At 49.1% G+C, this 12,412-nt stretch overlaps 1 protein-coding gene across 3 annotated transcripts in view; it reads right to left on the bottom strand.

Annotated features, from left to right (window-relative positions):
- The window catches only part of ERO1A (endoplasmic reticulum oxidoreductase 1 alpha), a 39,132-nt gene extending 31,495 nt beyond the window's left edge, over window positions 1-7,637 (bottom strand). For 2 of the 3 annotated variants that reach the window (XM_050954707.1, XM_050954708.1), the window contains exon 1: window positions 7,448-7,634. In XM_050954707.1, coding sequence (XP_050810664.1) covers window positions 7,448-7,567 — 120 coding nt within the window. In that variant the 5' untranslated portion in view covers window positions 7,568-7,634. Of the gene's footprint in view, window positions 1-7,447 lie in introns of all 3 variants that reach the window. The other variant, XM_050954709.1, reaches the window with a different exon arrangement.
- Between the last annotated feature and the right edge of the window lie 4,775 nt (window positions 7,638-12,412).

Here is a 12,412-nt window from a genome sequence, read left to right as displayed (position 1 = left end):
CTACACTCACTTCTGTTTCAAAATCTTTATTGCTACTTTCTGGAAATATTGCATTCTTCAGTTAAGCCAGGGAACGCACTGCACTGTGATCCAGCTGGGTGTTCAGAGCTACTGTGGTGCAAATCTGGGCAGCTAATGATTCAGTTACACTAGAAAAAGGTTCTATTCTGAGAACACATTGGTCCTGCTGGCATCCTCGAAAAACATGGAATACCTGCATGCGGAATTGCTTCAAGGGGCATGCATGCCAAAACACTGCTGGGATTAGATTTGCTTTCACTGATTCAGCATGAGCTGTTTTGATCTGCAGTGTGTAGGGCAATACCACCAGCATGGATGGATGGCACTGCCACTGTGCAGACAGTTCCCACGGGCACTGACTGTCTTTTGAAACAGCCCAGATTCCGCTGCTTCTGGGAGCTGCACTATAGGGTTTAGAACAGCACGAGGAAAAAGAATAGGCCACGCAGAGAGTTCCGAACAATTCAGCACATCTAGTGTAGGCACATGGAACTCCTCGCTCCACTGACAATTCCCATTGACTTAATACACTCAGGAATTCACCCTTTGTGCTCCACCCACTTCTAGCCTACCAGTTAGGAATGGTTCGGTTCTCAAGCATACACATGGTCTAGCATGCACTACTGGCCTGCTTACCTACCACTGCCTCCCTTCCTGAGGAGCCAAAGGCTGGAGACAATGTAAAGGGAGACAGAACAGGAGCCAGTGAAGCCAGGAAGCCTCCAAGATGCTGACGCCTGAGACACCAAAGGTCCCATAGAAAAGAGCTACCGAGCACTGTGTGTGATCCAAGCCTCCTAGAGGACTGAAGCAATGCTACTGATGCAAGGAGAAAGGTCCCAATAAGACTAACAAGGCTTCCATTTCACTTTTGCCCTGGCTAAGCTGACCTGCTCTAGAAAGTCTAGAAATAGACAAGATCAAAATGCAAAATCCAGCCAGGAAACGTAAGAATGCACCTCTGGTCTAGTGTAATTCCAGAGTTACAATGTTCCTTATAGGTCCTTATATGGACATACGCCACTGTATCAATGTCTTTCCCTGCTGCTTTAGGCCCCTTAGCAGAAGCTGTAATGTTATTTATTTGGGTATCTACAGCGCCTACTGTCATGGCAGCGACGTCTTAATTATAAATGTGTTGACAACATATGCCACACACTAAGTGACATCTTTAAAAAATAAATATTTATCTGGAACAGTTGTTTAAGATAAAACACACAAGCTGACATACTCACAAACAGGTGCCATGTGCTTCATTGTTCACGGGACTCGCTGAACTGAACAGTTGGGTTTCCCTGAGCCCAGAGGCTAGGGCTGGTTTTGCCCAAGCGAAAGGAGGCAACACTAAAGCTATGATAGTGTCAAAGATGGAAGGGGTGCGTAAGCATGACATGAGGCAAGAGGGCAGGGCTGGTTCTGCCCAAATACAAGATACCAACACTAAAGCTATGATAGTGTCAAAGATGGAAGGGGTGCGTAAGCATGACATGAGGCAAGAGGGCAGGGCTGGTTCTGCCCAAATACAAGATACCAACACTAAAGCTATGATGCAGTTGCAGCTGGCAGATACAAACATCCCAGACAATACGAGTGGCCCAGATTCTTGAGGAAGTCTGGGGCCTTCTTGTGAAGGAATGCAACTGGAACTCAGTATGCATGTCTAATTAACTCTCTAATGCTAATGTATGAGCATGGCGTGTGTACCTAACATAGCCATTAGATCACTGCAATATTTTGGTACTAAACCCCAATCAGATAAAAATCTTACTATATTTCCCTTGCCTTTGTTCTTCCTCCTTCACTTCATCTCCCTCCTTTCCCTCATCTAGTTCTTCACTCTTCTGCAATTGTCCTCTCTGCTCTATCCCCTCTACTTTCTTCCCCCCATGTCTGGTTTGCTCCCTGCCCCCTCGCTTTCTCTCAGTCACCCCCTTCCTCTTCATTGCCCAGTCCAACTCCCATTTAAGTCAGTGCAAAGACTCCCACAAGCTTCCAAGGTAATGAAAGCAGGGTGTCTGCGTCTTCCTCCCCACATCTGCCCCCCACTCCACAGCTAGGCTGCGGAAGATGGTGACACATTATCCTGCCATCCCCACCTGCAGCCAGAACAGGAAGTGGGATCATCTCAAGAGGATGGAACGAGGAGCATCTTTTAGCCTATATCAGCAGCCACCCTGGTTACCACCTCCCAGCTCTCCCTGCTTGTGGTACTCCACTCAGATTTGGGATCAACTCATTATTTTTTGTGAGCTGGCAGCTCATGGCCAGAGGGAGATCTTCAGTTATGGAGGCTTCTAAGCCCACTTTCTGCCACAGCGGCTGTACATTGGGATCCTGCCCTCCCCCACTGCATCCAGGTGATTCCTGTATGATGTCAGGGCCAAGACTGGGCTTGTGGGGCTCTCACGTTAGCCTCACTGGTAGCTCCAGGAGCAAGGTGCAGAGCTGTGCGTTCAGCAGTATCTCACCTACTGAGTTCCCTGGCAGCATCTCACACTGTGGAGACTGAAGTTGCGTCAGGTGACATTTCAGAGTGTGTGTCTACAGCAGGGAGCTGCAGTTGCCAATAGAGTTAGAAGATGCATCCCAGTTTTTCTCCCCAGATGACACTATGGAGACATTTTGAGTGTCGGCAGGTATGAATTCCTGCCTCAGTGGTCAGGGCAGGGCTTGAAAACACAAACTTAAGGAGCTCATTCTCCTAGCCCATTGCTTTGACCATGCGGCCCCTTCTTTGCCTTCCTCCACTCGTTCCCCCTTCTCTGTCTCTAAACACAAGCTACTTGTCTTCACTTGCAAGGCCCTTCATAGCCTATTCCCACTCTACCCATCATCTCTTACTCGCTACCGAAACGTCTAGTCAGCCCTTCGGTTGGACCATGATGTCAGCCTCCATCACGCACTGATTAAATTTTCAAACAGGAATCTTGCTGCCCCTACTGCTTGGAAGGAACTCCCCAAAGACATCTGCAAAGCCCTGTCATTCTCCCCCTTCAAATCCTTCCAAAAAACTCTCCTTTGCTGTCTTGCCTACCAAAAACTTGACAGACGTTAGTGTGCTGATACCACGCCCGATCACACTGATCAATATTGTCTCACTATTTCCTTGACTTCCCCTGTCTGTCCATATCCATCTGTTGTCTCTGGTCTTATACTTAGATTGTAAGCTCTTTGGGGCCATCTTTTTGTTCTATCTCTGTCCAGCACCTAACACATGCTGAGTTCTTGATCCATGACAAGGGCTCCTAGGCACTACCGTAATACAAAAAACTAATAAAAAGAAAAGGAACGCGACTTAAAAATCTGTTCAAGGAGCAAAGGATCAGATATTCTTGAGGCCCAACTTCTCACATTTTCTATTATGGCCAGGTACCAAACTGACACACACAAAAAACAAAACCCCACACCTTTGTGTTATTTGAATAACCTTCATTTGCCTAACTGCACAATGTTCGACCAAAATCCAGGTTGCCCATCACCCAACACCTGCAGTGTTTCCACAAAGCAACTACAAAGGTCTGTAAACAACATATGTGCAGTAAGTTCTTGGGAGTCCACAGGGAGACTTGATTAATGATTGATTAGAGCATATAATGCATCATAAACAAAAATATCTGAGTGGAGGATGAGCTGTTTGTAAAGTTATTGGAACAGAGATGTCGAAATGATATTTAGTGCTAATGAGACATACGGTAAAGCAGCAACATTATGTGAAATTGTTATGTTGTTTTTAGTTACACAGGCCTGTTTTTGATAAAGTTTCAGAACTGGGTAGTGGTGGTCTTAATGTAAAGGAACTGTAATGTAGCTGTCAAAAAAGTTAGGCCTCAATCTCCCCCATGGAGAGCCTCACTGAAACCAGCCCACATGGAGCTCACTGCAGAATCAGGACCTATTTGGTCCAGCATCTGAAATGTTGTGAGTGCTAGTTTTATCTTAAGTCTGTACCAACATCCCCAGTGTCATCCTATGCCATGTCTGAGCTAATGGGGTCATACACGCTATTCTCTTTCCTTACACAACACTGTCAGCACATAACCAAACCCATTTTGTGAAGGTGATAAAGTTCGGGATACCTCGATTATGAAAAATGCTATTAACAGCACAAATTACACCTGTACCCAGATATAACGTGACCCGATATAACACAAATTCGGATATAACACGGTAAAGCAGTGCGGGGGGGGGGGGGAGGGCTGTGCACTCCGGAGGATCAGAGCAAGTTCGATATAACGTGCTTTCACCTATAACACGGTAAGATTTTTTAGCTCCCGAGGACAGCGTTATATCGGGATAGAGGTGTATATTCTAAAAGAAAAGGCAGCAGGAAAAAAACTGGCTTTAGAGAGCTCAGATGCACAAGTTATAGCGCCAACCATTCCCACCCAAAGGAAAAAGAAAAGAACAAGCACTTCGGTGTGCATATGCAAAGCACTATTCTATGTCTGTCCCATACTGCTTTATACGGTGGTACTTGCTTTTCATTAGACTTGTACTTGTGTGAATTAATGCCTCTTTCTCCCAATTATTATTCAGTCTCTATGGTTATATATAAGCAAAACACCTTCAAAGAACTGAATAACATTTTTTATCCTTTATCAGCAGTATATCTCTGACAGGCTATCTACATGAAAATGAGTATTAACCCAAGCCAGTTGTGCAACTCCATAGTTCCCATTTCCCACTTCCTTTTTAATAGATGGAAAAGAAAGAGGGAGTTAATACAAAACCTGTTATTGTCACATTGAGGTTACAAGGTTTAAACATGGGTCAGAAAATGAAAGTGTTAAAATATTTCATTGCAATTTTAACTCATCTGGGCCCCAAATCCTGCAAATGAGTCAAAGTCGGCTATTTGGAGTGGGGTCCATTCATATAATTGCAAGATCTGGTCCTTGCCTTGCACATACATGGTTGCTGTTTAGGCTGTTAAATGTATCGCTTAAACACAGCAGGACAGATCCTCAGCTGGTGTAAGTCAGCATAGCTTCACTGCTTTACGCTGACTGAGGATCTGACCCAGCATATGCAATGTGGAAGAGTTAACATTGCAACAAAAACTTTATTATACATTTACAGTCTTAACATTGGATTTTATACTTTAATCTCTTCTACAAGAGAGGCCTGTACACAGGACAAATCTGAAAACCTGTCAAAATCTCTCTCTTGCGTTCCTCTCTCTCCTGAATGTCAGAAGCATAAGGAATAGCTCCTGACTGTTGGGAATGTGATAAGTGAGAAACAGGACAGATAGGAAGATTTCACCCTCAGATACTATAGTGATGTACATCCTTGAAATACCTTAGACCAGTCAATTATTTTTTTGCCAAGGTCCAAATTTTTTGGTCAAGGTATAGTCAAGGTCCAGACTACAGAGAAAATAGTAAAACAACAATCATAATAAGTAAACAGAGGTGGCTCTATGTAGTTTGCCACCCCAAGCACGGCAGTCAGGCAGCTTTCGGCGGCGTGCCTGCAGGAGGTCTGCCAGTCCCTTGCCTTCGGCGTACCCGCCGCCAAATTGCCACTGAATGCTCAGGATCGGCGGACCTCCTGCAGGCATGCCGCCGAATCCACGTTAACAGCAGACCTCTCTCAGGCATGCTGCCTAAGGCAGCCTGACTGCCACCCTAATGGCGACCGGCAGGCCGCCCCCTGCGGCTTGCTGCCCCAGGCACACGCTTGGTTTGCTGGTGCCTGGAGCCGCCCCTGTAAGAAAATAAAAAGATTTTGGGGTCCATTCAAAAGCATCTGGCGGTGAAGATTTGGCCTGCGGTCCCCCTATCGACTACCCCGGCCTAAGGACTGTAATAAGCCTGTAAAGTACACCATCTCTCACCCCTGATGATGGGTCCCTCCAGCTCAGGGAGGAGACGCACTGGCACTGGCAGCAGGGCAGCTTGCTGCTGTCCGTGCTGTGTCTATGGTTTCATAGTGTCATAGATTCCAAGGCCAGAAGGAACCATTGTGATCACCTAGTCCTCAAACTGTGGGTTGGGACCCCAAAGTGGGTCACGACCCCATTTTAATGGGGTCACCAGGGCTGGCTTAGTCTTGCTGGGGCTTGGGCCAAAGCCCAAGCCCGAGGGCTTAGCCCTGGGCGACAGGGCTCAGGTTACAGGCCCCCTACCTGCAGCTGAAGCCTTTGGGCTTCGGCTTTGGTCCCCCAGCCTGGGGAGGTGGGGCTTTGGCTTTCCCCCCTCCCTGGGTGGGCTCAGGCTTCAGTCCCCCCTACCGGGGTCCTGCAATAATTTTTGTTGTCAGAAGGGGGTCGCGGTGCAATGAAGTTTGAGAACCCCTGGCCTAGTCTGATCTCCTATATAGTTCAGGCCAGAGAACACTCCCAAAATAATTCCTAGAACAGAGTTTTTAGAAACACAATCCACCCTTGACTGAAAAATTCTCTGCGATGGACAATCCACCACGACCCTTGGTCAACTGTCTGAACAGTTAACAAAGACCTTCAGACTCCAGCACTGCCAAGCCAGACCTAACGCTCACACAGTTCTGGAGACCCACCCTTCACAACACAGGTTAAGGAGGAGATTAGTGAGTGCCCTGGCAGGGAGACACTGCAGAACTGGAATTAATTTGCAACCTGGACACCATCAAATTAGGCCTGAATAAAGACTGGGAGTGGATGGGTCATTACAGGAACTAAAAAAACCCTGATTTCCCCATGCTAATTTGCCGCTACTGTTACTCTCACCTTCTTGTTAACAGTTTGAAATGAGCCACCCTGATTACCACTACAAAAGTGATTTTTCATCCTGTTGATAATAGCCCACTTTAATTGACTTGTCTCAACCCCCCACTTGGTAAGGCAACTCCCATCTTTTCATGTACTGCTATAGATCTCTGCCTACTGGATTTTCCACTCCATGCACCTGATGAAGTGGGTTCTAGCCCACAAAAGCTTATGCCCAAATAAATGTGCTAGTCTATAAGGTGCCACAAGGACTCCTCGTTGTTTTAGGGAGGAGACAGGTAGGGGAGGATGTGACAGGAGGAGGGACAAAGAAACATGCAGATAACATGGGTGTGGGGATGGGGGGCAGAACACACCGTGACAGACACTGGGGGGAGGCGCAGACGGGGGGACAGACGGGCACGCGGGGACGAGAGGAGGGACGGACAGATACCTGAGGGAGTGAGAGAGGACAGACACCTGGGGGAGGCGCAGAAGGGGGGAGAGGAGGGACAGACAGACAGACAGACACCGCGGGCAGGCGCAGAGGGGGGAAAGGAGGGACGGACAGACACCTGGGGGAGTGAGAAAGGACAGACACCTGGGGGAGGCGCAGAAGCGGGGAGAGGACGGGACGGACAGACAGACACCGCGGACAGGCGCAGAGGGGGGAGAGGAGGGAGGAACGGACGGACGGACGGACGCGCGGGGCGCAGAGGCCGGGCAGGCGGCTCTCACCTGGCAGAAGCACCTCTGCTCCGCGGAGCCCGGCAGCGGCTGCCCGGCGGCCGCCCCGGGTCCCAGCCCCGCCGCCCCGAGCAGTCCCAGCAGCAGCCAGCGCAGGTCGCAGCGGCCCATGGCGCGTGTCTGTGCGGGGCTGCCCGGCGCGCGGGACTAGACCCGGCCGGGCGGCCCCGCCCCGCTAGGCGCGCCCGGGATTTCCCGGCCGGGAAGCTGCGGACGTGCGACGTGTCCCGCACCCGGGCCGCGGCCTGACCTGGCCCGGCCCCATTGGAGGAGCCTGGGGCGGCGGGTAGCGGTGATGCGTCCCCAGAGCCCGCCCAACCCTGCGCGGCAGCGGGACCGCTCTGCGCCCAGCCCCAGCGCCTGCACCCGCCCCGAACCGTGCCAGAGCCCGTGGGCCGAGCCAGGCCAGCGCACCGGGCTACACTCGGATCTGCCAGTGCACCCGGCGCTGGGAACACCCAGCCGTGCCAATGCACCAAACCAGGGCAAACACCCAGCCGTGCCAATGCACCAAACCACACTCGGATCTACCAGTGCACCCGGCGCTGGGAACACCCAGCCGTGCCAATGCACCGGGCTACACTCGGATCTGCCAGTGCACCAAACCAGGGCAACACCCAGCCGTGCCAGTGCTCCAAACCATGGCAACACCCAGCCGTGCCAATGCACCAGGCTACACTCCGATCTGCCAGTGCACCCGGCGCTGGCAACACCCAGCCGTGCCAATGCACCAGGCTACACTCTGATCTGCCAATGCTCCAAACCAGGGCAACACCCAGCCGTGCCAATGCATCAAACCAGGGCAACACCCAGCCGTGCCAATGCACCAAACCACACTCGGATCTACCAGTGCACCCGGCGCTGGGAACACCCAGCCGTGCCAATGCACCAGGCTACACTCTGATCTGCCAATGCTCCAAACCATGGCAACACCCAGCCGTGCCAATGCATCAAACCATGGCAACACCCAGCCATGTCAATGCACCAAACCAGGGCAACACCCAGCCGTGCCAATGCACCAGGCTACACTCTGATCTGCCAATGCTCCAAACCAGGGCAACACCCAGCCGTGCCAATGCATCAAACCAGGGCAACACCCAGCCGTGCCAATGCACCAAACCACACTCGGATCTACCAGTGCACCCGGCGCTGGGAACACCCAGCCGTGCCAATGCACCAGGCTACACTCTGATCTGCCAATGCTCCAAACCATGGCAACACCCAGCCGTGCCAATGCATCAAACCATGGCAACACCCAGCCATGTCAATGCACCAAACCAGGGCAACACCCAGCCGTGCCAATGCACCAGGCTACACTCTGATCTGCCAATGCTCCAAACCAGGGCAACACCCAGCCGTGCCAATGCACCAGGCTACACTCGGATCTGCCAATGCACCCAACGCTGGCAACACCTAGCCGTGCCAATGCACCAAACCATGGCAACACCCAGCCGTGCCAATGCTCCAAACCAGGGCAACACCCAGCCGTGCCAATGCTCCAAACCAGGGCAACACCCAGCCGTGCCAATGCACCGGGCTACACTCTGATCTGCCAATGCTCCAAACCATGGCAACACCCAGCCGTGCCAATGCACCAGGCTACACTCCGATCTGCCAGTGCACCCGGCACTGGCAACACCCAGCCGTGCCAATGCTCCAAACCATGGCAATACCCAGCCATGTCAATGCACCAAACCATGGCAACACCCAGCCGTGCCAATGCACCAGGCTACACTCGGATCTGCCAATGCACCAAACCAGGGCAACACCTAGCCGTGCCAATGCACCAGGCTACACTTGGATCTGCCAATGCTCCAAACCATGGCAACACCCAGCCATGTCAATGCACCAAACCATGGCAACACCCAGCCGTGTCAATGCATCAAACCATGGCAACACCCAGCCATGCCAATGCACCAAAATGTGCCATGCACCAAACCATGGCTACACCCAGCCATGCCAATGCACCAGGCTACACTCAGATCTGCCAATGCACCAGGCCCTGGCAACACCCAGCGGTGCCATTGCACCAGGTTACACTGGCATCTGCCATGGACCAGGCCCTAGCACAGTGGTTCTCCACCTTTTGTATTGGTGACCCCTTTCGCATAGCAAGCCTCTGAGTGCGAACACCCTCCCCTTTTTAATATATTTAACACAATTATAAATGCTGGAGGCAAAACAGGTTTTGGGGTGGAGACTGACAGATTGCGACCCCCAAAGTAATAACGCCACGACCCTCTGAGGGATCCCAACACCCAGTTTGAGAACCCCTGCCCAAGCAACACCCAGTCATGCCAATGCACCACAATGTGCCATGCACCTGGCCCTGGCAACACCCAGCCATGCCAATGCACCAAGTGTGCCATGCACCAAACCATGGCACACCCAGACATGCCAATGCACCAGGCTACACTGGCATCTGCCATGCACCTGTTGCAACACCAAGCCATGCCGATGCAGCGAAGTGTGCCATGCACGAGAACATGGCAACACCATAAACTGTCATGGGATAAGAGGGAAGCTTAAAGTAACTGGTTAAAAGATAGGAAACAAAGGGTAGGAATAAATGGTCAGTTTTCAGAATGGAGAGAGGTAAATAGTGGTGTCCCCCAGGGATCTGTACTGGGCCCAGTCCTATGCAACATATTCATAAATGATCTGGAAAAAGGGATAAAAGGTGAGGTGGCAAAATTTGCAGATGATAGAAAACTACTCAAGATAGTTAAGTCCCAGACAGACTGCGACGAGCTACAAAGGGATCTCACAAAACCAGATGACTGGGCAACAAAATGGCAGATGAAATTAAATGTTGATAAATGCAAAGTAATGCACATTAGAAAACATAATCCTAACTATACATATAAAATTATGGGGTCTAAATTAGCTGTTGCCATTCAAGAAAGAGATCTTGGAGTCATTGTTGATAATTCTCAGCAAACATTCACTCAATGTGCAGCAGCAGTCAAAGAAGCAAACAGAATGTTTGGAATCATTAGGAAAAGGATAGATAATAAGATAGAAAATATCAGATTGCCTCTATATAAATCCATGGTATGCCCACATCTTGAATACTGGGTGCAGATCTGGTTGCCCCATCTCAAAAAAAGATATATTGGAATTGGAACAGAGAAGGGGAACAAAAATGAGTAGGGGTATGGAACAGCTTCCATATGAGAAGAGATTAATAAGATTGGAACTTTTCAGCTTGGAAAAGAGACGACTAAGGGGGGATATGATGGAGGTCTATAAAATCATGACTGGTGCAGAGAAAGTAAATAAGGAAGTGTTATTTACTCCTCAAAACACAAGATCTAGGGATCACCAAATGAAATTAATTGGCAGGAGATTTAAAACAAACCAAAGGAAGTGTTTCTTCACATAACACAGAGCCAAGCTGTGGAACTTTTTGCCAGAGGGATGTTGTGAAGGCCAAGACTATAACAGGGTTAAAAAATAACTAAATAAATTCAGGGAGGACAGGTCCATCAATGGCTATTAGCCAGGATGGGCAGGCATCCAAAACCAAACCAATACCAAGCCATGCCAAAGCACTAAATGGCATTGGCATCTGCCATGCACCAATGTCAACCCACCAAACTGTTGTTAACTACTGTGCTATCCATCAAATAACACAGGAATGTGATGCGCCGGTGCTCCAAATTGTACCAGAATATAGCCATGCACCAAACCATGTCATGTAGACCACATCTGGCATCAGCTTGTGCCAGTGTTTCAATCACACATCCAACTTTTCTACAGAACAGCCACACCACACACCAAACTGTGCCACACTACAGTAGTACTATGCATTGAACTACCATCCACACACCAAACTGTGCCAGCGTACAGCGGCACCATGCACTGAACTATACAAAGCCCAGCCACAAACATACCACACAAGAACCATGCGACTGACTTCAGCTGATGGCACTCAGCATCTCTGAGGATTGGTCCTTGTATATGTTACAACCCTGACTGAAAGACTTCAGCCATGCTGTTGAAAACAACCATGCTTCACAAAACATGCTCAAGACAACTTCCACCCAGCAAGGTTATATTATGGCATCTGATCATGGCTTAACCTAGGCCCTGATCCTGCAAATACTTACGCATATGTATAAGTTTACTCCCATCCTATTGAACTCATGGATAAAGAATTTTGCAGGATTGGACCAAGGTTTGTATTGTAAACATGTTGAGGATGGGGACAAACCAAGAGTCGGCACCTCACTGTTCGAAACTAGTTTCAAAAATTGTTACATGTCTTTGTGTGGACTGGTCCAATAGGAGTCAATAATTTTTACTGTTTATCTATAAACTACTAAGTAAAGCAATACATTCTTTCTTTATAATGACCTAGATTTCTCACTGTGCGCGTCATCAGCAGGCAGAACCCTGACACAATCATTCTGTGGAAAGCAGCAGGTAGAGTGTGATAATGTACAAAATGAGTAATTCTACAGAGGTCACTCACCTGTTGCAACTGAAACCTTAGTGCAACTCTGATGCTTCCTTGACTGCACTGTAGTTAAAGAATGTCTTTGTTGGTTTACCTGCAATTGACTCTTCACTATGCAAATTACATTTAAGTCATTTGGTTATTCATTTAATTGTTATATTATAAAACTGATACTATGTGCTTTTACCACACCCATCATCTGAGGACTCAAAGCACCTCACAACTTCCCAGTAAAAATGGGAAATAAAAATAGCCTTTCCTTTACAAAAAGGGAAATTAAGGCACTGAAGATTAAGGCCAGTGTTTTCAACCTGGGTGCCTAAAGTTAGCCACCTAGCTCCACGTTTAGACACCCAGATAAAAGTGGTCTGGTTTTCGAAAGCACTGATCCCTCACAGCTCCCATTGACATCCTCCAGTGCTGAGCAGCACATCTGAAAACCACGTCTATTCAAGGCCGCATCCCTGCAACTGACAGCATGTGGGTGGACTGCT

Source organism: Gopherus flavomarginatus, chromosome 5, assembly GCF_025201925.1.
Source record: "Gopherus flavomarginatus isolate rGopFla2 chromosome 5, rGopFla2.mat.asm, whole genome shotgun sequence".
NCBI classification, from domain to species: Eukaryota; Metazoa; Chordata; order Testudines; family Testudinidae; genus Gopherus; species Gopherus flavomarginatus.
The sequence above is the reverse complement of the archived record's forward strand: the minus strand, read 5'-3'. Positions and strand labels throughout refer to the sequence as shown.